This window comes from Rhinolophus ferrumequinum, chromosome 5 (genome assembly GCF_004115265.2).
Source record: "Rhinolophus ferrumequinum isolate MPI-CBG mRhiFer1 chromosome 5, mRhiFer1_v1.p, whole genome shotgun sequence".
NCBI lineage: Eukaryota > Metazoa > Chordata > Mammalia > Chiroptera > Rhinolophidae > Rhinolophus > Rhinolophus ferrumequinum.
In genome coordinates, this window is record NC_046288.1 from 59244986 (window position 1) to 59272639 (window position 27654).

The 27654-nt window shown below is 36.1% G+C and overlaps 1 protein-coding gene across 2 annotated transcripts in view; it reads right to left on the reverse strand.

Moving 5' to 3' along the window:
* The window catches only part of ELOVL6 (ELOVL fatty acid elongase 6), a 119611-nt gene that overhangs the window by 37794 nt on the left and 54163 nt on the right, over positions 1 to 27654 (reverse strand). Inside the window, exons 2-3 of one of the 2 annotated variants that reach the window (XM_033105510.1) lie at positions 22794 to 22910; positions 4512 to 4643 (exon numbers count right to left, since the gene is read on the reverse strand). In XM_033105510.1, the coding sequence (XP_032961401.1) occupies positions 4512 to 4582 (71 nt within the window). In that variant the 5' untranslated portion in view covers positions 4583 to 4643; positions 22794 to 22910. The remainder of the gene's footprint in view (positions 1 to 4511; positions 4644 to 22793; positions 22911 to 27654) is intronic. The other variant, XM_033105509.1, reaches the window with a different exon arrangement.

The window sequence follows — 27654 nt, forward strand, 5'->3', positions numbered from 1 at the left end:
TCTAAGGCCAAATGCCACATGGCATTATCAAACAAGGAAATGCTTGCCCGTTGGTGGGTGGGATGCTATAGGTTATAAGTAGGGAGTTGTGTCATCATCCCAGTCATATTGGTAAAAATTAATTGACACCAGAAAGTGATGGTTTGGATCTGAGAGGGGGTACAAAGTATGGGCAAAAGGGGAGAAACTGTCAAAACAATAAAACCAGAGACATTATTCTCAAATGAAATGAATCCCTTGCAGGTCTGGTGAAAACTCAGTTGATCATATTCTATTTACTCCATCAAAACTTATGACAATTTTCAATAAATTAAATTGTACATGGCCTGTATGAAGACAGCTGTCATATTCAGTAGACAACCCAAGGTAAAGAGAAAGAAGAAAAACATTCTACAGGTAATTCTTGCGAAACTATACAAAAAAAATCCTACCATTTTCTGAACTAAACCAGTATGAAGATAGGGTTTTAATTTTGGATATTAATTTATAGGGATTAAATTTGGATAATAATTTAATATTCAAATTAATTTCCATCTTAGTTTTCTAAGATCATGAGTAAACACAGTGTGTAGCATCTGGAAATTTGTCATAGTAGGGTCTCTGGCCACTATAAAAATCTAATGGGCAAGCTTGACAAGTTGGAGAAAAGAAATTATTCTTAAGCAGCAAAATATATTTAAAAAATCATCTTTTCAGTGACTTTCAAAAAAAAGAAAAAATGTTACCGTTCCTCCCTTACTCATTTCTAATTCCTCTAACTGAAAAGTTTGGTTCCCTTTCTCTTTTCTTCTTTTTCCAAATCAATGATATCTTGTAGTGGCAAAGAGAGGGGAATTAGAGTAGATGCAGACCATCGAATACAAGAATGTCTCCTGATCTCCTGAGCAAGGAATTTCTAAACTTCTATAGTCAACACTATTTACAGATGGATGTGAAAATTTGTGAATTATAGTAAGGTAAGAGCCATCCAAAATTTTCTACAGAAATACAGTCTTTAATAATGAAGTTATCCTATATGACCAAAACAGGGTAATTCTTATTAATATTCCCCAAAACATCTGTTTGCGAGAAGAGCTTATTTTTGATTCTTTATATCAACTTCATTCAAAAGATATTTGGATTCCAAAATAAAAATAGCGATTATCACTTGAGATTCCCTAGAATTGCATATAAGATCAGGTATGTATGTCTGTATATTTTAGAAAATGGTTTATGCAGAAAAACACAAATAATAAACACCTAATACCTAGAATTGAGATTTGTCAACATTATTACATTTGCTTCATTTGTTTTGAATAAGAAGGTAACATATTGCAGAAAAAAATTAAATCCTTTTTATTTCTAAATTGCCAGTTCACTAGAACCAAGCTGTAGAAGCACTGAATTTGTTTTGTTTTATTTTCTAGTAAACAGTAAGCATTCAATTAAAGCATGTTTCCTCTGCCTTTCCATAGATGTAAGAATTGAGTACATTTTTTTCTAGTATCTTTTTAGATATTTTTACAAATACTTGAATGTATTAATGAACAACAAATAGATGTTTTGTGTCTAGGAGTAAAATTTATATCAACATTATACAAAAAATAGTTAGCCTTTTCCATTCAATGCATTGTCCACCAGAATTCTGTAAGCATAGAGGAACCTCAATATACTATTCCTAACATGGAACCATGTTCACTTAACATAACAATAGAATTCCATTATCGATGTTTTCCAAATTCCTGATTAGAATATTATGATTAATTTTTACAAGACCCTAGACTGTCCATTTTCAGACTTCGCTATATAGTTCTGGTTTTTAAAATTTATACCAAACATGGCTCGGAATGAAGTAACCAACAGAATCAAGGAAATGGAAGAGGAAACAAGAATTTGTGAACCTAAAAAATATAAAGTATTGTTAATGACTATTGCATATGCATTGTAGGATAAAAATGAGTAATTACTGAATGACACTGGTAACTTGGATTTTTGGCATGGGAGGAAGGAGAAATAAGAAGTTAATCAAGTGAAAACTCTATGGTCATAAATATAAATTGGAAACATCAGTGCCAACTCTGGATATATTTCTTTAGAAAATAAAATAATTTTCTATTGTTGGCCTCTAAAAGTCCTAGAAATAAGAACTAACTTATCACCAACAACTACCTCTAATACTCACATAGTGGTTTCTAAATACTCTCTGCCCTCCGCAAAAGGAACTAGGACTCCTTAGAGAAATAGCTGGTTCTAATTCTGGATGAAAAATATATAATATGCTGGCCTGAAACATCTTGTCATTCCCCTCCTCACCCCAGAATCAAGCTATGAACACTACTCAGTACATGTGAAAAGGATTCAGGAGTCAACTTGAAGAAATTCCCACTGGCCAAAGATGGGATAATTTAGTATCCAAAAGAATCATAGCAATGTACTAAAATATACTGAAACCAAATTCATCCCCAAATCATTGACACATAAAGTAAAAATCCATGAGTTCATAATAATTCCTAAGAAGAAAAGGTTATTATTTACATGCTAGGTAATTAAATCATTTTTGAAACAGCTAAATATGGCCAAAGAATCAAACATTTATCATGCCTTTGCTGTAATAACTATATATATATTTCAAGATAACTGAAGAGGTGATAAAGGCAAATTTCTACTTGTAGAAAGTCTTGTCAAATGTTAAGCCTGAATATAATCAAACTTTTAGATCTAACTACCACCTAATAAGGAATACAGGGGACCGAAGAATGCAATCAGCAAAATCCAGTTTGGGGAAAAGGGAGTGGTGGGTGGGGAGTGGGGAGAGGAATGTGGAAACCTCCAAGTTAAAAGAAATCAACCAATAGAAATTGTTGATTTTATTTTGATCCAGATTCTTAAAAAATAAATTGTTAAAAAAAAATCATTTATGAGACAACTGGAGAAATTTGTACACTTAAGAATTAATAAGAATTATCACTAATTTAGGTGAGATGGTACTGTGGTCAGTTTTTAAAAATTAGTACTTAAAGAAATGGCATCATTTCATTCAGAAATATTTCAGCTTGTATTATTTCCAAATAATTTGGGGAAAAGGGGGAATTTAGTAGAGATACAGATGAAAGAATATTAATCCAGTGTTGATTAATTATTTAAGCAGGGCTAAAGGTGCATGGGGGTCCTTATACTCTTTTCTCTGTTTATATGTTAAAGTTTTAAAGAAACAAAAGATAAAGGCTCAGGGGATGTTGAAAACTCTGTAAAATGTTGAAAGGCATCATTAGGATGAAGAGAATTCTTTCCTCAAATATCAAAATCCTTTCAGTGAGGCATACTCTGTGAACCTTAAATGTAAATGAAGATGAAAATGCTAATTTGTGTTAGAGAATCATGCCCTGACATAGACTGAAATGGAAGACGTCTTTAGTGATAGATCCCAACCATGAGTACTTCAAATACAGTGCCTTACAAAATGCACCGAAATGGAGAATATTCTGTAGGAGCAAGCAAATGAGTGTTTAGATGCCAGGACCCAACATAATGGAAACATACGTATCATCAGAGTTTGTGAAAACCCTCTTCCTGATCATTGTTATTAAGACTTAAGTGACTAATGAGCCTTTTAATGATACCATCTATTTCTGCTTAGTGGTAGAACAGTTAATATGTAATGTAAAAAAAAAAAGAACACTCATAAATATTAAAATGAATAGTTTTTGTTTGTTTTTTAATTTTGTAGTACATCTACATCTGCTTCTCCTGCCATCCAAGCCTAACTATAAACTTGCTGGTTTTGACAAGCTAAACACCAATAGAACAGGTAAATTCTGGCACCTGTTTGGATACCAGCTGTGTGTGTTAGACTTGTGATTGCCCTGGATCACCAAATATTACACAATGTTCCTTCACGTTTCAGGAGGGAGTCTGAATGTTGGCTGGCAGATGTCCCGAGAGAGACCAGGCCTGGTCCCTGACAGCCCCTATAATGAATTCTACTAGATACAAAGTAAGAACTGGCTGCATGAACACATCCTTGTGAGTCAGTTCAAGCAATGGGATAGAGCGTGCTTTTGGGGACGCAGAACAAAAGCATTCTCTAGTCTAATAATACTGATATAGACATGTATCCAGTATCTGGCCATATGTCTGAGTGCCATTTTTTGATTAAGTATTAGTCAGTAACAGCACGCCCATCATATTCAAACCCTATGCTCCATCATAGACTTCAACAGTTTACTGGTGTGGCTTTTCATTTAGACCTTCATCTACTCGTATATTAAGACAACAAAAATAATGGAATTGACGCACTGTTTCTAGTCCTAAGGGATAAATTGGATTATTACATGAGCAGTTTGGACAAGAAAGGAGACGGCCTGAGAGCTCTCAAAATAAAAGATTGAGGATAGTATGGCAAATTTGGTTACAATGAAGGCTTTCTCTCTAGACATGGCTTTATTTATATCGTCAATCTATTCAATAACCAAAAATCAGCCAAGTCTGATGAAGTGGATGGATTTACTAGGAAAGTGGGGAAAAAAACCTACCTGAAGACTGCGAGAGTCAGAGACCAGAGCACTAAAGGCTTCCTCAGTTCAAACTTCGCCCGTTTGTTCATTAGGTGCCGACCACCAAAGATAAAGGCAGCATACAGAGCAGAAAACAGGAAAGATTTCTTCCTATGAACAAATAAAAAACCAAAATCTTATGAAAAAAAAATTTCAGTAATTTATTTTTATCCATTAGAAATTTACGTTTATTTATTATTCTCAACTTTTATAACAGACCCTTCTTTGTAAGCACTGAAAATATTTTCTTGGGAATGTGCCCCCTTCACGAGGTTTAGTCCACTTGGCAACATGGCATGTTGAACTTTCCCTTAAGGAAGAACACAGGACCATTGAAAGTACAATTGCCTAAAACTTCGAGCTTGAATCTAATCAAACATCTGGTTTTACTACCTGTTTATGGGAAATACAAGGGATACATCCAAACTGTGGGACATTCTGTAGGACAACTAAACTTATTTATTTCTTCAACAAATCAGTAGCATGGAATCAAATTTTGGGACTGTTCTAGAGTAAAAGTGACTTGAGAGATATAAGAATCAAATATAATATGTAGAGCTTTTTTGGATCCTTATTGGAAAAAGACATTTTAAATAAAATCAGAAAGTTGTAAGTCATAATTTTCAGTGTTTAATTAATATTTACAGGTGAAATTATATGTCTTGGATTTGCTTTAAAATTCCCCAGGAAACAAACAGAAGCAAAACAATGTTAAAGGCGGAGAGATAAAACAAGATTAACAAAAGGGATGGTGGAACACAGAGCTCATTATCCTCTCTTTTTGGTAGTCAAGTGTAGGTGTGATTCTTAGTAGGAAATGGGTAAAATATCAAACAGAATCTCCAGGTCCTGCTGGCTTATTAATGTGCCAAGAAGTGTACAATAGTATTGATAACGCCAAAAAGAACAAGCACAAAAAACTTCTATAGACTACGATTCAATAAAAAAATAACAGAGGATTTGTAAATAATTTAAATATGTATCTGAGTATACTTCCTGAAAAAGCAATGTTTGCCTTAAAATGGGTATACTCCACTCAATTAGATTAAAACTGAAAGGGTTGAGAAAGTTATCAGACATAGTACAAATAACAAAATGCATTAACCCTAAGAGCATTATTTGTAAAATGCTTCATATTTTTCCCCTAACCACTGACATGTATTTCTGACTAATGAAGGATCTTACTATTTACACGATCAACAACTACTACTTCAATGAATTCAAGTGACCTACTTAGTGAACACCAAATAAAGCAAGTGATTCCAGAAATCACTTCCACTGAGGTTTGCAAACTCTTCCCTTGGAAACACATAAGTGCTTATTAAATATGTGTTGAATGATCACGGTCTTGTCATATTGAATATTCTGACGGGGAAAATAATTATGCACCTGTGAACATGGGTGGCTCAGCAAACAGTGAGTGAATGAACAGTTGTACAATCTCAGTAATACATTAATAACTAAGGAATAAAATATTCACAAAAAACATGATCCATTTTCGTCCTCCAGAAAGAGACTATTTCTATACTTTAAAGAAGAGAAAAAGTGAGACAATTATATGGTAACTTAACTATTGAAGATTTCAAGAAGAAAGAACTTTTGGTTATACACATGTTTACCGCTTTACTTCTTTGAATTTTGCAAGAGTACAGTATTAAATTACTTTTAGAGTCAGAGTCACTATCAGTGTTTAAACTCATATAAGCAATGACTCACTAAAGAAATCCAAAATTCTATGAATTTAATGCAGGGAATAGTAATATTAAATAGTATATATTCCTTTCTAAATTATAAAGGTAATGATAACTGACAATATTCATAGTAGTATGACTTAGGGAGTCATTCCTATGGGTAGAAATAGTGCTTAAAATCTTTATCATTTAATCCTCCAATCATCCTTACTGCAGGTAAAGCACATCTTCATTTTATGGCTAAGGAACCAGGTTTAGAGGTTAAGTAGCCTCAGATCTCTCTGCCATCTTGTGGTAAGCTTTTGGGGATGGGGGAGAAAGGGTGTACCTGATGGGTTATCTTACAAAAATTCCTTAAACCCTCCCACTGAATTCCATGGTCATTGTGTAACTGTGTAGTACACATTGTTTAACTGTGAAAAGAGCAAGAGGAATCTCCACACCTTCATGCTTCAAATATCACATTTTCTGGGCGTAGAATACTTTGATCCAAACCCCCTTCATCTCCTGGAGAATAAATTAACTATATATACTGGTACCACTGAAAACTTTTCCTTATAATTAGTTATCATTCTTTCTCTTGCTTGTTCAATCTACTTCAGGTTTTGGTTACGGTTAGATTGATTATTACTTGCAATTGTGAAACAAATTAAATGGATGTCTTTATATTATCCTATCACTATAGCCATGAAGGGAAAAATAATGTGCCTCAAAGAACCTAGAAAATAATAAAAATCTTCCCTCTGTATTTTTTTCCTCTAATTTCTTCAGTTCTAGAATGAGAACTACCATAGCACTAATGTAACAATACAGACATGCAGAATTTGAGAACTGCAAGGGTCCTTAGAGATGGAACCCAATTTTCTTGTTCTATAGTAGAGAGAATTGGGGGCAGGAGGTGCTAATGACATTGGTTGCTAGTGGTCACAGAGCTGCATGCTGTATGTTGACCAAAACTACCAAAAATTGTCATGGCTGTGATCAACGAGGTACGTAAAAATAAATTAATTGTCTAGCTATATTTGGGTCACAGGCAGTCAAAAATGTGAATTGATATTTGTTTCAGTATAAATGCTGTAACAAAAGTGTTGCTCATTGTATACTATATAAATCTACTGTGGTAAAATTCAAATAAGGCTTTGGGTTAATTTAGAATTAAGTTTTTTCTAAAAGAGAGAATCATCTTAAGGAAGTATTAACTCTTACATCCGCAATTGAGTAATCAAAATGTATTACTTATAGTTGAATGTATTATGATTTTTCCATTGTGCTTAGAAGATAAGATTTTCTTTAGCAAACTGGGTTAAGTGAATTAAAACTGCCTTCCTGGCATCTTTTTGGTAAAGGTTCAATTTTAGTCAGGATGAATAATGCCTTGCTGCTAGCCCACTTACTATTTAACGTAGATAAATGACTTCCCTAATGTCTCAATGGTGATCCAGTAATACTTCCTATTCTGGTAGCTGGGTATGTTAACACTACATTTTTTCGTAACCAGCAATTTCTAAATGATATGGACTCTTCTTGTTTAATAAATCTTAAATGTACATCATATAGCACAACCCTTAACTGTAGGTGCTTTATAAATACTTCTCAGGATGGTGATTCTGAAGCTATAATGACAAGGTAACCAACCAAATAAAGACCGTCTAAATGAAACACTGATGTGCTTTGAGCTGTTGTGCTTGTATTTACCCTTTCCCTTCCTTCCATTTCTGTCATCAATATGAATAATAGAATTTAGTCCATAATTAATAAAAACAAATAATGGCTTTATCCTTTATCCTTAGAGATTTGGAGTTCTCTATCATAACTTGTTCCAAAACATTCCTAAGTGTTGTTTTTTCTATTCTTACCAGAGTAGCTGGTCAATATGTATATTTATTATCCAATCAAATAACACTCTCAAAGAGTTTGCATACATTCAAATGCTTTTTTCCCCCCCGACTCCTGGGATTCCCCTGAAACCAGTACCAAGCTTCAGTCTCTTTAATACTCACATCAAGATCTCTGCCAGTAGACCTGTACGCCTTTAAGAATCAAACAAGTTTATTTGAGAATGGCGAAACTTTCATGTGGGTAGCATTTCAACACAGGATAATTGCTAATGAACATCTTGGGGAGATGGCGTGAGCATCTTTATGTCTAAGTAACCTTGTTTTACAGCTACTGGACATGTGTAAGGTACAACGAGTTGTGAAAGTGAAAATTAAGCTGTGAAGGAGGAAAGAAAAAGAGACTTAAAAGCATCTCATGCTTTGGCTGATATCTACTCAGCGTATAGAAAGTTTTCATGTTCCAAGCTTAAAAGTCTGAAGCTGAGAAAAACTGCTAATTGGTGAGGCCACATCTCTTTTAAGATTTCTCCTTTAGTTCAGTTGCTGATTCCAGGCAGGAAAAAGTTCAAGGTTCTGAAAGTAACGTGAAAGCCACAAATAAACTGGAGACTCAGAGACTGAAGGAAATAATACATTGCTTTTGGCCAACAATACATTCAGTGGATGTCTATGGTGGTTACAATCTGATAAGAATATAAAGGAATGTTTTCTTGAAAGGGATCCTGAAGTTGTGCTGTTGAAGTTCTTTCTAGCCAGAGCTGGCTTCTGTCATTCTTGAGACTTCAAGACCCCCAAGATTTCACAAAGGCGTTTTTCTATTTTGAAAACAATGGGAATTTACTACACTGAAGACAACAAGCTGCCGCTCGCCTTCTGGTGGGGGAAGCTGGATGACTCAGCTGGTTAGAGGGCGAGCTCTCAACAACAAGGTTGCCAGTTCAATTCCCGCATGGGATGGTGGGCTGCGCCTCCTGCAACCAAAGATTGAAAATGGCCAATAGACTTGGAGCTGAGCTGCACCCTCCACAACTAGATTGAAGGCCAACGACTTGAAGCTGATGACCCCTGGAGAAACACACTGTTCCCCAATCTTCCCCAATAAAGCTTAAAAAAAAAAAAAAAGTCATTTAAAAAAACCCCACAAAACAATGGGAATTTTCCAGCAGTTTTTATTCACAAGTAAATTATAACTGAAAACTAACTCTGTGCCCAGAAATTTTGACAAAGACTAATTTCATGAATAATAATGAAAATATAGCCATAATTGATATAAATGACCACTTTATAATTGCAAGACAAAGCCATGACTACAGTATATGGTATTATTCTAAACTGTTATGTTTGACCCAGAAAACCAAATAATATGTGATTTATGGGCTTGTTTGAGTTGCAAATACCTCTTTTCTTATTCTGCTTTCCCCTCAGATGCTAATTTAAAAATCATAGGTTCTCCTTATTTATTTTTTTAAAAAGGCGTGAAAACCATTATTTTACAATTTAGTTTTTCTATTATTGAAGTAGGCCAAGATCAAAGTAGAGTTACATTTAGTGCATTCAGTATATTGGCTACGCATCTATCCATTTCCAGGACGGTATACTCCTCTTAGAACAGATCTGTTGTGTGTATTTATCTGTCATCATATAATTTTTCCCCTTGTCACCTTTTAAAAAATCTTGATAAATTCTGTTTTCTTGTTGGCTTCCTTTTTACAACTGGAAAAATGATCTTTGGGGAGAAAATACTTTCAAAATGTTAAACACACACACCACCCCATAAAAATGCCATCTGTTTAATAAATTGGCAAGATACCAATTAATTATCATTGTTTTCTTAGATATTATCAACAGCTGATAAAAAATGTCACATCCATCTATCCATTCAAAATTTAATGAACTTTATCATTTTCACTTGCAGTGTGGTTAGTATGCCATTGAATAATAACAATAAGCCAATCTCTATGTAAGAGTAAAGTCTACCTCTGCTAATCTAAACAGAAAAAGTGTGTATTATAGTTAATAATGTTTGATAAAAATTCTGAGGAAGGAGATATCATCATGAGAAAATGCTCTGTGGAGGGGGGCCTTTGAGGTGAACTATTCAGGTTTTAGATGAAAGAGCAGAGTCAAGTAGAATCTGGGGTGGAAAGAGGCAGCAGCATTAGGCATGAGCTAAGTCAAAAGTGTATCAGATACACTTCGTGTTGGGAATGGCAGAAAGTCAGTTTGGAAACGTAAGTTAAAGTCAGATTGTGTGGAGCTCTAAAACCCGTGCTGCAGAGTTAGGACTGTATCTTTGTATTAGAGTAAAATAATCAGTCTTTCTGACTCCATCTTGCTCGAGCCTGTCCAGCTCCCATAATATGTCAGTTAGCAACTTCTGCTTAGTCTTGCACATAGATACGCTAATCATTAAAGGAATCTAACCTGTAGCCTAGGAATTACTGAAACAACCTCCCCAAGCAGATAAGGAAGGTATGTAGAAAAATAATGATTGTTTATCAAAAGTTTATCAAAGCTTCGTGACTGGGACCATGGCAACCAGAGTTTGCTGACCAAAAGCAAAGAAGTTACACCACACCCCTCGGACATTTGCTGGAGTCCAGATGTCTGTGGTCATCAGTCAGCTCCTGACCCTTAAACCCCTCCCGTTTCCCCTTACCCTGACATAAAAGAAGCCTGAATTCTCTACTTTCTCAATGTGGTTCTCTAGTCAGCCATCTTCTCGGCCTCCTGGCTTTCCGAATAAAGTCACTTTCCTTGCCCCAACTCCTTGTCACTCCACTTATTGGCTGTCCTGCAGTGAGCAGTACGAGCTTTCATTCAGTTACATCTTCACCTCAAGGTTGCCGTAAATTGTGAGGTATGTGCCCACTTATGTATTACCACTAACAATTACAGTACTGAAATTCATGGCTTAATTTTCTTTTCTTTCCTTCTTTTTAAATAAACAAGAATAGATTGAGTCATGTGTGTATCATTATGTACCTTGGGTAAGGGAAGAAGGGGGAGGAGTTTCCGCTAGTGGCCCCCAGAAAAATAATGGAGAGCTGCTGGTTTAAGCCCGAACTGCTAGAGAGCACGGCAAGTTTTTGAGCTGGGAGGGGACAGAATAAAAAATGATCTGCTCATAAAAAACTTGGCCTTAATTATTTCTATTCTAGTGGGCAGATGTGGCTGAAGTTTGATGGTACATCTCTACGTCAATACACTCTGGCATATTCCCACCACCCACATCGACAGCATCTTCAGCTACATGAGTTACGGAAGTGCATGTGTGAACTAAAGAAGCTTCTTTAATGAACTGCTGTTGCACTTCACAGGGATTATCAGATGTGACCACCTATAAGTTTCAGTCCCTTAAGAATGAATATGGTGACCACTTTGTAAGGTAGATAAAGGCCAAATAACTTTGTCGTACACTTGAAACTAGTAATACTGTATGTCAGTTGTAATTAAAAATACATTTTTTAAAAAAGAATGAATATTCTCCTATTCTGAGAAAAGTATAGCAAATTGCCAGGCTAATCATGGCGTTATTTCAGTGAAGCTGATATATCCTGAATTCAACGTCCTAACTTGTCATGTAGAGTAAATGTCCATTTTTTTCCCTAAGATACTGCATCTTAGAGAGATACAAGAATATATTTTCTTTGTTTTAGAAGACATGGTTTTATAAAACTCGTCAGGAGTAATTAGTTTCAAAGCTAGAATCAAAGATCTTAGCAGATACTAAATCAAAGAAAAAATTACATTCTATTCTTTCTTTGATGAAGGTGACAGTTTATCTCCTTAGAAAGTATAGCTTACCATCACCTCCAAATAAAAATGTAGTCAAAAGTGTATCAATGATCTTATTAGAAAAATCTCCTCCCATCTCAAAGCAAACTAATAATGAGTTCTGTATTGACAAAATAATCTATAGTTTGTTTTGTTTGAGCATTACTCTCAATATTCTCATTCTGATTCTCTGGTACTGAATGTCACTTCAAGTTAGAAATTCCAAGTAACCGTCTTATATAATATACACCAGCTACCAATACTAGTTGTGGTAAAACATGAAACTCTAGTGGCCATTTATAAAAACAGTAACTTCTCAATAGGAGAGGCAGCATGCAGAAATAGAACCCAGAAAGTGGTTTCATCAGCAATTTCAATGTGCTAATTCCCTTAAAGAAATGCCCTTTGTCTGAATAAAAAGAAAGCTTTCATCTGACTTTTCAATGAAGAAATGCTCTCCTAAGGTTATTTTAAAATACAGTAATAATAACACAAAAAGCATACTATAAGTCTGAAATGGCTCCTATTAAATAAGAGCACATGATTGACCTGCCCCCACCCTCACTAGGTTAAACTCTACCTCTTATAGTATTAAAATTTATTACATAATGTAAATGAGGTGTTAGTGATTTTTTTCCTCCTGAATATGAAATTTTCTCAGACCAGAAGTTGTACAGCATATAATTATGGGCTTGTGTCAAGGTTGCAAGCTTTAAAAAATAAAATCTTGTCATCCACTCTAATGGCCTGATGACCATAGAAATATAAAACATTTTATAAAATACGAAATATTTTTAAAATATAAAAATAAAAATCAGAGTCGAACATTAACAATCTGTTTCCTGCTTGTCTTCATACTCTGAAGAAGCACTGAATGTTCTATAGATAAAAGGTTTATCTGAGAACTGGAGACTGAAACCAGGAGCTTTATCTGAGACCAGAAGATTTACCTGAGAACTGGAGACTGAAACCATAAAAACACTATGAAGAGCAAATGATTATCCACAATGGAATGGAAACCGGATTTCAGGTTTATAAGATTAAGTCTAATTCAGACAGAGAATTTTCCCAGGTTTAAATGAAAATGACAGCTGCACCAACAACTATATAAACAAGCATAAACATATCCAAATCTGAGATCTCTTTCTTTCTCTCTACTCAAGAGCTTAAGGTTTGAACTGAAAGATGATCCATTTCCTTATATTTATAAAGAGTTTTAGGTTCATTGCTTCAGACAACTGTAAAGAAGCTAGAAAATACTATCAAGGAAAAAAATTACATGTTTCCATTTTAACTACTGGGTGATTAAATATACTGCACTAACTTTCCCCTGGATATAAATGTTGAAAGTGGGTAGGGGAAGCAATGAGAAAATATGCCCCAAATGTTTTTTCTGGATTAGGGAGAAAACATCTCAACAGTGATGAAGATTATGTCATGGTATAGCTCATGGATAATTTTTGTGTCCCCAAAATCAAATCTGCATAAAAACTAGCAATGACAAGAAGAAATATATTATTAGCAGGGTAGTGAAAATGACAGACATTGTTTCACGCATGAGACCAAGAAAGGACTATCAATTTCATTTTGCTCTTGAAAATAATAATGTGGCAAGATTTTGATTAGGGTATTCCCATTACTCTTTCAAAATCTGAATGCTCATTCAGTGGCATAAGAAGTAAGGCCTGCAGACACTAGCGTTGAGAATTCTGGTAATGAGGAAAACATGCCTTATGAATTGGATTGTGACATTTTCCTATTGCTGCTGTAACAAATTCCTACAAACTTAGTAGCTTAAAACAAGATGAATTCATCATCTTATAGTTTTGGAGGTCAGAATTCTAAAATGAGTCTTACGGGGCTACAATCAAGGTGTCCTTAGGACTGCATTCTCTCTGGAGGTTCTAGGGGAAATCTGTTTTCTTGCCTTTTCCAGCATCTAAAGGCTGCCTGCATTCCTTGGTTCTTGGCGTCTTTCTCCATCTTCAAACTGCATTGTTCCACCCTTTGTTTCCATGATCCCATTGCCTTTTCTAACTCTGCTTGTCTCATCACACCACCTTCTCTGACTCTGATCCTCTTGCCTCCCTTTTAAGGACCCGTGTAATTACATCAGGCTCAATGGATAATCCAGTAGCACAGCCTGGAAAGTTTAAGTTTCTCCAGTCTTAGGCCCATGTGTTGACACTGGGCCTACCCAGATATTCCAGAATAATCTCTCAGCACAAATTCCTTACCCTAGTCACATGTGCAGAGTCTCTTTTGCCATGTAACTATTCACAAATTCCAGGATTCAAACATGAACCTCTTTGCGGGCGCTGATATTCATCTTACTACATGGATCAACCTGAGTAATAGTAAGGTCTAAAGCCATTTTTCTATTGCAACACACAGAGGAATTCCCTACAGATGGCAAACCTTTCATCTCTATTCTCGTTTTGCTAGATCCAAAGCCAGCCTCTTCCCTCCAACTCAAGAAAGTATTTTAGAATGCAAGCGGCTGATTCACACTGTTATGGATTGCCCAAACTCACAAATATCAGTACCTGAACTCTTAGTAACACACAACATATACCTTACTTATCATGTTATATACCATACATTAATTGTCATATACCTTACTTATTACATACCTTGCCGTGGGCACCAACGCTTAGAATTTCTAGTAAAATATAGTTTATTAGAAATTATTAGAACGCAGTCAGTTTATCCTGATTGTCACAAATTCTAAATTGCCATTCTGTACAACAACAAAGAGTCCCCAGGGCTCAGTCTGTGGACCTCTTCTCTTTTTATCTGTACCAGTGGTTCTCAATGGGGGTGATGATTTTGCCCCTCCCAGGCTATTTGGCAATGTCGGGAGACATTTTTGGTTTTCACAACTGGAGGAAGGTTGGCTGTTAGTACCTAGTGTGTAGAGGCCCTGAATGCTGCACAGGACAGCTCTCCACAACAAAAAATTATCCGGCCCCAATGTCAACAGAGCCAGGGTTTAGAAACCCCGACCAAGAGAAATATAAAGAAAGAGATTAAGAAAAGAGAAACTGGAAAACTAAAGAGAGTGCAGTAATGTGATACAGCCTCAGAAAACAGGTTCACTGGATGGGATGACGTCACTTACATTTCAGATACGTATATTCAGGCTGAATTGCTTTGAGCAGATTCCAAGCACAGCGTAAGTAGAGTAAGGTTATTGTTTCAAATCAGCAGTTCTATTTAAAATTATAAACTAAACAAAACAACCAATTTGGATCCATTTTTTTCTTCACTATTCTAGAATTAGGCTCACTTCTGCCTGCAATGGAACCACGGCTCAGCTGCCCTGTGAAGTTCAGAGTAATACGTTCTTACAAACTGTGTATCTGTCGCAAAGCTTCCCTTGCCATAAATGTCATCCAGATTGCATTTTACCATCTCTGTCTAGGCAAGAGAAAGAAATAAACTGGAATGAAGGATAGTCACTGCCAAAATAACCACTCGCCCCCCTAACACACACAGAGTTCAAATTCTTCTTGAAGTAGAATTCCAGTTATTTCCAGTCATCCCTCTACTAATCAATCCTATAGTGTATGCTAAGTCCATGAAAGCCAGTCCTGACTTGGCCCTGGACGATGAGACGGTGTTGTAAAACTACATTAGATTATCAGAACTTACAACTCATATTGACCTTGTGTGTTCCTACTAAATCGTCAAAGCATGACCATTTAATAACAATAAAGGCTTCTATGACAAAACTTTTTAAAATTAAGACTAGGACTAGCTTTATTTTGTAGCTAGCTCAGAATTATGTAAGAAAAATAGGTGCTCTCAGATGATAAAGTATGCCAATTGTAATGAACGAAAGCAATTGTACTGTTTTCTAAATCTCAGAACAAATTATTATTTTTATTAGCTGCTCTCAGGCCTTTCCTCCCCTACACTTTGCTATGTTGGGAGGCACTGATTGTCCTGGAAGGGCTGTGTACAAAGCTGAATGAACTAAACAGGAAGCCACTGTCTACTACATGCATGTCATCAGTTTCTACAGGGAACCGGCATGAAATCTGCCAGGTAGTGTCCAAAGCCCAGTTAGGAGACTTTTATCTTTATATCTGTTTACATCCTTTTCCACAGAGACTTACACTTTGCTGGGTTTTTCCCTTCATTTACAGGTTCAAAGCCAGGAAACATGATAAAAAGTCCTTTGGGGACAAAAATGTTTACTAGAAAAACCTTGGGATCTATCAAAAAACATGGAATTTAAGAACACAAGTCCCATTTCTTCAGAGAGTTAAAGGGGAATTTGTTTTATTTCTAAAAGTTTCCTTTTACTACTAGATTGTGAGACAAGAGTGATTTCTTCTTCACTTACATGTCAGGTGAATCCTGAGCCAAGACTAAGGTATGGCTGGGATTTATTAGGCATGGGTTCTGAGAAAAGACATTCTCAAAATAGCACTGCCACAACAACCTTTTCTTCCATCTGACAGTTTCAGAAGGAAGTAAAAATGCTTAAGGAGAGACGAACGTGTATGTGACTCACGGTTTCTGTGAAAGGTAGAAGGTTGATGTGTCTTCCCATGTTCCAAAGAGCATCCCCCTTGGGAAGGTACATTAAGAGGGACTGTGTCCTTGGATCACTCATAAGAGCATGCACGTGCTATGTCAATAGACAGCAACTGCTCTGTATAGCAAACCTGAGCCTCTGTGTTTACTATTCTTTTTTCTACTTGTCTTATTTGTCAAGAGCGATTTTACTAAGCAACAAGACTTAAGAGTAAAAATATGCTTTACATAAGTATGCTTACACAGAAAGGTTTCCCACCAAAAGAAAAAAAAAAGTAAAAAATAAGCGATTTGACAAGTGTTTATTCAAGATGCATCCTTCAGTGAAGCATGTTTGAACCAATTTGTGACATTCCAGATGCCTACATGCAATAACATTTCAAAGCGTTTATTGAGCATCCACAGGTTGCAGCTCTCTCCATAAATGTCTGGTACAGGAACTTACTGTTCCTCAACAGTCACTGGCTGGAGATTGGCTTGGAATGCACAAGTGTGTTTGAATTTGGTCAAAGTTCATTTTAAACTGAGCACTTACATTATTCCAGATACTGTTCTTAGTGTTCCAAGTACTTGACATATATAATGTCTCCTTTATAGTTCCAAGAGCCCACCATCTTGCAGACAAAGAAATGAAGGAAGAAGGTCAAGTAACTTGTATAAGAACCCACTGATTTTAGTGACAGTACGGGAATGAAAACCCAAGCAGTCAAGTGCCATGTCAGATCCTGTGTCGTTAGCCACTACATTCTACTCTTATCTAGGATGTTATACTATCTCTCAGTTGGTCCTTTCAACAGTAGTGATTTTTATCATCACTTTTACCAGCTCCCTCTCACATTTCATCATCGTTCTTTCTGACATTTAAACACGTAAACAATCACTTATACTTGAAATCCACCACTTCTCCAAAAAAGTATTCCTTTCTTTATGTCATATTCATAAGGCTATTTATTTTAATAAGGAGACATAGCTTGAAGAAGATAAAGTAAAAAACAGTGTCCTTAAGAAGTCCAAATCTGCAGAGAATACTTTCCCAAAAGTCACTGCATGCTGGAAGCTGACAAATTCTTTTCTAATCTGATGTTTGCCTACCTCTTTGTATGCTGAAAGCCATATTCCCTGGTTCACTAAATGGTAGGACATACTCGAAGGTCTTTGGCATGTTACACAATTTTCTGGCTTTGTGTCTTCCCAGTTAGTCTGATTTATTTTGTAGTTCTAGCTGCCCAAAAGGACATGCGCTGCTTCTGCTTTCAGATCATAAAATCTAGTGTTGAAAAATTGTTGAGGACACATGCACAAGACTATATATAAGGAAATATAAACATTAAATCACACATTATTTAAATAGGAATGTCATTAATGTCATAGGTGGGTTATAGGCTCTATAGGAAGTTTAACAGATTTGACATTGTCTCTCAGACTATGTCCAAATATTTTCACATGATTCAAATGATTTTACCTATATCTACTCTGGAATCATGTTTTATAACTTCACCTGGAACATCCTAGGCCACAGCCATATTGTGATTTTTCAAAAGACATCACACTCCTTTGTCTCACCTTGCCTTTAAATATGTCCTTCTCGTCACCTGAATGCCCTTCCCACCTATCTTAGTCATTTTGTTTATCTGTGAAGATACTCCCTGACTGATTCTAGGTCAAATTGATTACCCTTTCCTTCCATATACCCTTTGCATATTTCACACATACGTTTTCAGGACTGTAATCCTAAAGGGTAAGAACAGTGTCTTACTCAACGTTGTGTCTAAGGCCTCATACCTTAAAGTAGGCTCCTGACACAGGAATGGATAAATGACATATTGGATATTTTTCAAATCTTGTGTTTTGGAAATGCTTTAAGGGAAAAGAAAAAAATATATTACCGAGAGACTAAGTATGATAACCAAGGGTTATCTATGAATCTATACTTCAAACCCACTTGACTCTAAGTCTAACCAGTAAGAATTATATTTTATTTTATTTTAGCTTACTCGTCCCCTCAGGAGCTGAAAGAATCCTACAAATTAATCTAAATTGGCTTTTTGAAAACCTCTCTTTGGAAATAGGATTCTGTTTCTACCAGTGTATGCTGCTTCTGCAATAGTATACTGTACGAAGCAGTACTCAGGAATGTTGAGAAGCAATATCCAATTTCTTTAGTTCTTACTGCCTAGAGACCAACGTATTTCTTTCTCCTTGTAAACTGTTTGCATAAAGTGAGCAAAAGACAGAATATCCAGGTATAAAGTGAGACGGGCACTATCGTGGCCTCACTTTCTACCTAATAGTTGTACGCTCATCTGCAATCAATGCAATCTCTGAGATTCACTGATATGTTTCCAGACAGATTCTGTAAAGAGCCAAGCTTCATTAATCTCAAGTCAGTATAAAGCCAACAATAATAAACTAATATTTTGATGAAAAATAAAACATTTATTTGATTAGGATTATTATACTATAATCAAAGATAGCTCTCAGATACTATTTGATGTTTACCAATAGGCAAAGAGGAAACTGATAATACCTGATCCAGGTGAGGATACAGTGACTCATATTTTGATGGGAAGGTAAAATGATATATCTCTTGGAAAAACAATTCATATCTTTTAATCCTGCAGTTCCCCTTCATTTATCTGTCTAAAAAGCCAACAACCTTAAGTATGGTAAAGTAAGATAATCACTCAATACAACAGTGAAAAAGTAGACTAAATGTCTAAGAGTCTGGGATCTTGAGTAAATTACTGTACATTTTATCTGCCTCAGTGTTTTCAAAACACCTGGGAAAATAACACCTACTTCTCAGGCTTCTTGTAAATCATTAAAATACCAAAATTGGAAGCATCTGACACCTCATAAGTACCTAATACATGGTACCTAATGCTATGGCTTATTATCAGAAAAAAATAGCATTGTAAGAATCAAATGCAAAGATCAGGCTACTTGGGTCTTTATGGCCAGACATTTCAAGTCCTATTTAGTCATTCTAAAGGTATATACTCGTATGCTACCAGAATGCTTGTGAATTTAATACCAGCCTTTTGTGGGTACTTTAACAAGCAATAAAGAAGCAAAATAGCATGATCCATGTTTGTTAGTAATCAAGAGTGTTTATGAAAACCAGTCATTTAGGTATCTTAGCTTGACTATGAGTGAAGTGACATTGTGAAACAATAACCTGAACACTTCATTCTTATAAAAATTCTTAGACAGGACGCAGGACATTCGTTTCTTAGACAGCAAGCACACACAGTTACCTGGAACTGAGCTGAAAAGTACTGGTCCACCTAAAAGCAGCATGTTTAGGAATAGTAAAAGAAAAAAAAAAAAAGCTATAAGTAAGCCTTTCAAATTAGATATTTCTAAAATAAAATAACAAAAATGTTATAGGTAGATACTTTTTTCCCCCGACTTATTTATGGTGGGAAGAAAAAAAGGTCCCTTTTATAGTCATTTAATTACTAGGGAAGCAATCAAGAAAGAAATTAAGTTTAACTATTTGACTGATTTATTCTGCAGTTAAAAGACCCATGGAATGTCATGACATGAATGCTGTACACTGCTCATTCTTTTTGCAATCAAAAATGGTTGTTGCAGCAGCAAGTCTGAGCTGAGAGCAGGTAGGCCATGCAGCCACATGAGTGGAGATAACAGTAGTATATTGTGAGGTTGCTGCTCTGTCTTGGAGGTGAGGTGAAAAGCAAACCTGGACACAAGACGAAGGTCTGATCTAACCCAGATTTATAAAAGTGGCATCATTTCTTTGATGTCAGCAGACATTCAAGGGAATCTGCAGGACAGATATGGCATTATCTGATTATTCCTAACCAGCTACTGTTCAAGAAGCTGTCCTCAATTCCACACACCTGTCATTGAATGAACCTGACTGATCACGAGCAAATATTCACCATCTATTTGACCTGAAGTACAGAGCTAATGATCCTAAGGTAATTGATTTTCAACTTCTAGTCCCGCCTTGAGCCCATGACTCCCCTAGATCTTTACTTGAAAAGGAACTTCCCAAGGAATCTATGCACAAATCAAAGGGGGCTGAAATTATGAAAGGCCTTTGGGTGGTTCTTCTTTTCATTAACATCCTCATTTGGCTCCTAGTGGCTGCTTAGGGCAGAGAAGTGGGCAGGAAGAGCTAAACCCAGCCTTTCAGCTGAGCTAGAGCTGCACTCGTCTGAGCAGTCAAGGGATGAAAGCTGTGTGGCGGTTCTCAGAACGAAGTAGCTCCAATAGGGAAAGTTTTAGGCATGTGATGCCAAAAGTCTAATCTGTACTTTAGAGTTTAATCTTTCTCCCAGTTATAAACTCTTTGGCTAGGTCCATCGTGAGATGCATCAGTCTCCAAAATTCTCATTAAAGGTGCAGCATGGGTATGAGTATGGGCAAAAGCAGCCTTGCTTGACCATCCTGGGCGTTGTAGTCAAGAACTCTTACCCACAACTGTGTATGATATTAGGTTGGTGCAAAACTAATTGCGGTTTAAAAGGTTAAAAATAATTGCAAAAACTGCAATTACTTTTGCACCAAACTAATAAAACAGAAGCAGAGGTTTAGTGAATAACCCCAAAATAATGATTGCTTTTTCTTGTTAAATTGATGAATTTTGGGGGGTTAATTAACTGAATCCAGCAATTTATGTCATACATTCACTGAAATTTATATGGCATATGGTTACTGAAAACTTATCTTACGTCTAGTCTCCACAGACACCCCAAAGAAGAAAAGTTGTACATTTTGACAGCAAAAATAGCCACATAGACAAATTAATTTCCCATATTCTTTTCTAACTCTAGTTGTAACTCCTTCATTAGAAAGTATTAATTGAGCACCTACTGAGTGGCAACCATAGTCTAGGCTCTGGGAATACATCAGTGAACAAAACAAAAAAGCTTGCTTTCATGGAGGTTACAAGTCTGGAGACAGACAATAAGTAAGAAAATAAATAGCTAATATGGTATGTTAGACGATGATAAATACTATGGGAAGAAGAAAAGGTACAGCAGTGTAAAGGGAAAATGAGATGTGGCATGAGGGACAGGTCACAATTTAAAATAGGGTGCCCAGGGCAGGCACTTTGAGAAGTAAAAGACTTGAGTAAAAGACTTGAAGTGAGGGAGTGCAGTATTCTGCGGAAAACTTAAGGCAGAGCGAAACAGCCAGGGCAAGAACTATCTTCAATGTTTAAATTTACCAGATTCCTCCAATTTTATCTTTGGAAAATCCAGGATACTGAGATACCTTTGAGCACGTATCCATAAGTGTGTATCTGAGTAATACTTCTGCTCCTTTCAGGAACTTTTCATGTTAACAGTTATATCTGCAGTCATAAATATCATTCAGGAAAAATGAGCAAGAAAGTATCTAGACTACGGTACAGAAAGGTTTGTATGAGTAACCAAATTTTTATTTAGGGGATAATCAGAATTATAAATCTGAGTTACTAAGAAATTCCAGAACTTTTGAGTGTCTGATACCACCTCTTGTGAATTTAGTCCCTAGACAGAAGACTAAGAGGTACAACAGTAGAGCTTTAAATTAAAACTGGTCTAAAGTAGCTTGACACTACAGATACATTTATTTTATCTTTCTTCAGTTAGCTCAGTTGGTTAGAGTGCAGTGCTCTTAACAGCAACGTTGCCGGTTCAATCCCCACATGGGACACTGTGAGCTGCGCCCTCCACAACTAGATTGAAAACAACTACTTGACTTAGAGCTGATGGGTCCTGGAAAAACACAGTTAAAATAAATAAAAGTGTTGTTTTTTTTTGTTTTTTTTAAAAAAGGTATGTTCTTTCAGGATTTCCTCTTGCAAACCCAAACCTGAATATACAAAGCAAAAGCTGGTTCTTCAAGAAATTGTCAGATTACTCCCCAATTAGAGAGAATTCGATTTTCTACAAGTACATAAATTCTGTCTCACTGGTAAACTTGTTTTAGGTGTAAGCTGAAAAAAAAAAAAGGTAATTCCTGACCAGGGCAGGAAATAGGATTTCAGTTTTCTTCCTGAGTCAGCAAGGAGGTGTAGGACACAAGTGACTTTTTAATATATATTTCCCTAAATGTACTATTAAGAAGCAAAGCCTAATGGTATGGTGGAAATCAAAACTTTAGAAAAGAAAGCAAATAAAAATGAATAAAATGCCTTTTAAGCTAAAAAAAGAACTAAGTGAATTTTTTAAAAAAAATATACTGTAGCAACTATCTATTTCCATTTAAAAAAAAAAAAAAGCCTTTTATTCCAGGCCTTAAGTGAGGTGAGGTGAAGTTTTAAATTTCCAACCAAGTAATAACACTATATACACTATAACATGATCCAATTTTGGGAAGTCATCATAAAATAGAAACATAAGCACTTCAAAGATAAGGTATAGCTGTTTCTTTAAACTCCAAAGACTTACAGTATCTTAATTTTGCCTCCTCGGTGGCTTTCCGGAGGCCTCCTTGAAGTTTATGGGTGGGTGGTGGTGGGAGATTAGATGCCAATTTTCTCCAATCTTCTAACTTGTTCACTGGTGCTACGGAAAGAGTTTAAGAGGACTCAGAGGTGCTGGTCCTCTAACATGTATGAACAGTTTACATTTTCTAGCTAAGGACTTTCACCAGCTAACCCTAAGTGTTTCTCAGTATGATCCATTTGTGATCCTGGGATGCTTGTTAAGACTGGAGAGGCCCACCTCTCAGACTTTCTGAATCTAGAGTACTTCTATGGTCTGAATGCTTGTATAGCCCTCAAACTTCATGTTGAAATCCTAATCTCCTTTGTGACAGCATTAGGATGTGGGGCCTTTGGGTGATTGATTAGGTCATGATGGTGGAGTCCGAGTAAACGGAACTAGTTTATAAAAGAGGCTCCAAGAAAGGTTAAAGAGAGAAGGCAGCCATCTAGGGCCTGCTGGCATCTTGATCTTGAACTTCCCAGTCTCTAGGACTGTGAGAAAAATTCCTGTCACTTAAGCTTCTCAGTCTGTTGTATTTTGTTATAGCAACCTGGACAGACTAAGTAAGAACAAGGAGTAACCCTAAAACTGCACTGAGTTACGATTCTTAGAAGACTTTTAGACTTGAGCTAGAGCTATTTCAAGAGCATCATGATTGTTTAGTTTCATATCTTCAGCCACCACTATCCCTCTGGATTCTTCGATTTCCTAACTCAAAGAAAACACAACTGTAATGCATATCAAATTAAATTATATCTTATGCAATCAAGTAGAAAACTTCTGGCTAATATCATCTTAAAAAAAAAACAATCAGTGCATTACAACTAGCAAAGAAAGACTGTGACAAGAAAGGAAATCTAAAGGAAAGGAAAAGTGGTAGACAATCTCTTATATTCTGTGTTAACAACAGACAAGACACATGCAATGAGTTGCACCAGTACCATGATCAGAAGGTAAACCCATGTCTCAATAAGCTTCTAAAGCTTTTCCTTATGTGAGAATTTAACAAAAATTTTAAATTAAGATTCCTTGCCCTTTTAAACAAAAAAACTGAAACCTAAGGATAACATATTTACTTTTCTTCTAAGGTACTTCAGGTGAAAGATGTAATTTTTCAGGAACTGCTCTGAGGATGACAGTTTAGTCTAATACCAGAGATCAAAGATATTTACTTACCGCCTAATTGATAAAAGTTTGCAAAGCCTTTTGGCTTATGTTACAAAACTAAGAGGATATCTGGTGTGAGAGTAAGAAGAGTTGTGATTCATTCATTCTTTCATATCGCTGTTCAATGAATATTTATTAAGCGCTAACTATGTGCAAGGCATTGAGGAGAGTTAACAGGCACATCCCCTGAATCCTAGAAACTTTAATGTCTTTTGGGAATAACAGACAAGTAAATGGAAAACTGGGGGCATAGATAATAAGGAAATACTCCAATAAAATAAGGATGCACTCTAATCTAGATTTAGACAACATGAGTAGGGGAGTGGGAACAGCAAGAGCCAGAAAAGAGGAAGAAGGCACAAACAAGAAAGGCACATGTAAGAAATTGAGTGTATTTGACCTTCAAATTTGAAGAGTATGTTAGAGAATATTGAGCTGAGTGTCAAGAAGTAGGTGGAAGCAAGATCAAGAGGGCTCTTGTAGGCCATGTTAAACAGTTTTCTTTTAATCCTAAGAGCAATGGGAAGCCACTGAAGAGTTTAAATGAATGAAATCAACATGCTTTTATTTGTGATTTATAAAGACTGCTCACTGATAAAATCAAAGTAGGAGCTTGAGTGAGTGGCGCAGGTTTTAGATAAGGCCAGGCAGGGCCTAGAGCTGAAGATAACGCAGGCATGACCGATGTGGTCACAGGTGGTTCCCAAGTCTGCACACTCCCAGTTGTGGGGGTCATTTCATAGTAGCTGATCGTGTGGTCAAACATTCTATGTATGGGTGTATGAGGTTAGTCAGATGCCTTCTGCAAATGATTGCACTCAATCACTTATCTCTGAGTGTAGAGCACATAGCAATGTGTACTGTTTCCTCATTGGTTTTGGTGATTATCATGTTCTTAGATATAATATTATGCTACCTCCCATCATGTGTCAATCACTGGTATGCAATGTCAGTTTCAGGACTAAGAAAACATTCTTCCACATTCCCAGTCAACAAGACAGAACTTGTAAAGATAAGTTCTTAGGTCAGGTGGAACACGTTTCTGAAGATTCAAGAAAAGCTGCACTGATGAGGGTAAATAAGTATGTGACTGAGTTACGAAGATTTTACACCACGCCTCAAAGGTAAGATAAACTTTTTTAAAGCACAGGTTTATCTTGCTTTATGCAATAGATTTACTCCAGGAAAATGGTGTACAAAATTTTAAAAAAATAAAGTGTATTTTGAAACCATTTGGGAAAGCTTCCCTACTTAAGAAAAATTTAATGATTATTTGCAAAGATCAAATCTTGTTACTATGTTATATATTTTCTCAAGTGAGGAACATCTATACTGGATTGTTCTCTCTCCTTGCCAGCTGAGAGGATAGGATGCCCCCAGTGTCATCTCTTGGAAAGTCCTTGAGTCTCTCAAGAGATGCCACACCACGGCAGACATTATAGTAAGTGACATACTCTACCGATTTCCTTTGATTGGAACCCTAGTTTCAATGGACTGGATCATTAGCGAGATTGTCTGAGTATGGTGGTATCACTGCACTGCCTGCCATCCATAATACCCTTTCTCCCTACCTCTCTTTCAGCAACTGGTCTAGGAAGGCCAGGTGTTGGAGTTCTGGCAATGATACCCAACTAGAAGGGGCCAGATGGGACCTCTGGGAAAGCTTGATCGATTTGGTTAACATGCCCCTTTGGAATTTTACTTTGTATTTCACTTTCCTGCCTAGTCGTAGACCAGATGCTTGGGCCTCCTTCTATAAAGATGCTAAGTTGCTTGATCTATGGGAGCTGTGCTAGTACCAAAACAAACAAACAAACAAACAAACAAAAACAAAAAAAAAAAACAGCAGGAAAACAAAACCCAAAAATTCCATACACTTCCTGGGCATTTTGGCCACATGTATTCTCATTTAGTTGAGCTTGATTGGTTAAGTATTAAAAAAGACTGAGCTATGGATGCTAAAGCAGAAATGACAAGGGAAAGTAACTTCCCAGAAAAGAGGACAAAAAGAGGACAAAAGCAAGCAAAGTAAAGTTACACAATTATCAACACTGCACGAACCAGCCAAAACAGTCAGCCATGAGGGATTGAATAGCAAACATAGCATGTGGGCTAAAGATTTCAACAGCTGTACTTATTCAAAGGTGCAACCTGTCTGGCAGGCTCCTGGATTTTCAGACTAGTTTATATGTACATGACTATAAATTTTTTTAGGATATCCAAGACAGCAAACTTATATATGTGCATGAATGCACATTTATATTGGCATTTAAACGCATATAAACATCGATAAATACTTATTTCTGTTCAAAGAGATAGTATTTGATTTAACCCAATATAAAGATAATTAGAGACTTCTCATTCCCACTCCTACCGTGCTTCCCCCAAAATAAGATCTAGCCGGACAATCAGCTCTAATGCGTCTTTTGGAGCAAAAATTAATATAAGACCCAGTATTATATTATATTATATTATATTATATTATATTATATTATATTATATTATATTATACTACATTACATTATATTATATTAAAGACCCGGTTTTATATTATAGTAAAATAAGACCGGTCTTATATTAATTTTTGCTCCAAAAGATGCATGAGAGCTGATTGTCCAGCTAGGTCTTATTTTCAGGGAAACATGGTATATAGAAGCTATAGCTGCACTGTTTTTCAGTGTTCTTTGTGTATTACAGATTCTTTTACAGTTAAGGAAGTCTCCTAAATCATTAATTCTTATAATACGTGTAGGGGCTATACCTTGGACATTGAATTGAAAACAAAGAAACACTTGATTCAATCATCTATTGAAGGACACTTTGGTTGCTTCCATGTCTTGGTCACTGTAAATAAAGCTGCAATAAACATCAGAGCACATATATCTTTATGGATAAATGTTTTCAGATTTTTGGAGGTATATAACCACAATGGAATACTACTCTGCCATAAGAAAAGATGAAATACTACCATTTGTGACAACATGGATGGATCTTGAGATTATAATGCTAAGCGAAACAAGTCACACAGAAAAAGTCAAGATTTCACTGATATGTGGGATATAAAACTGAAAGCAACAAAGGAACAAGACAAACAAATAAAGAAACAAAAACTCATAGACACAGACAACAGTTTAGTGCTTAGCAGAGGGTAAGGGGGGAGGGGGATGGTAGATGAGGGTAGAGGGGGTCAAATATATGGTGATGGCAGGAGAACTGACGCTGGGTGGTGAACACACGATGTGATATATAGATGATGTATTACAGAATTGTACACTTGAAACTTACGTTATTTTTCTAACCATTGTCACCCCAATAAATTTTAATTAAAAAAAAAGAAAATACAAAATATCTGCCACCATGATTTTCAAATCCTGCAAAATGCCTGGTGCCATACATCATGGTTCATGTGTCAGTGGAGAGAAACTGTTCTAGAGAGAGGGGAAATGGCATGCCTAGAAGAGTTTGGGCTGCTTAAATCTAGTTGTGTGCATTATTTTTAAATCTGAACTGTTCAAATTGTTTGTTTATATTGTTTAAAGTTGGCCACAGGATTTCCAAATCCCCAGTTCATTTTATGACATATAGGCCGTCTTTCTTCTAGAAAATTAAATTGCCTTCTATAAACATGATGAGTATTTATAGAATTATCAGCAAC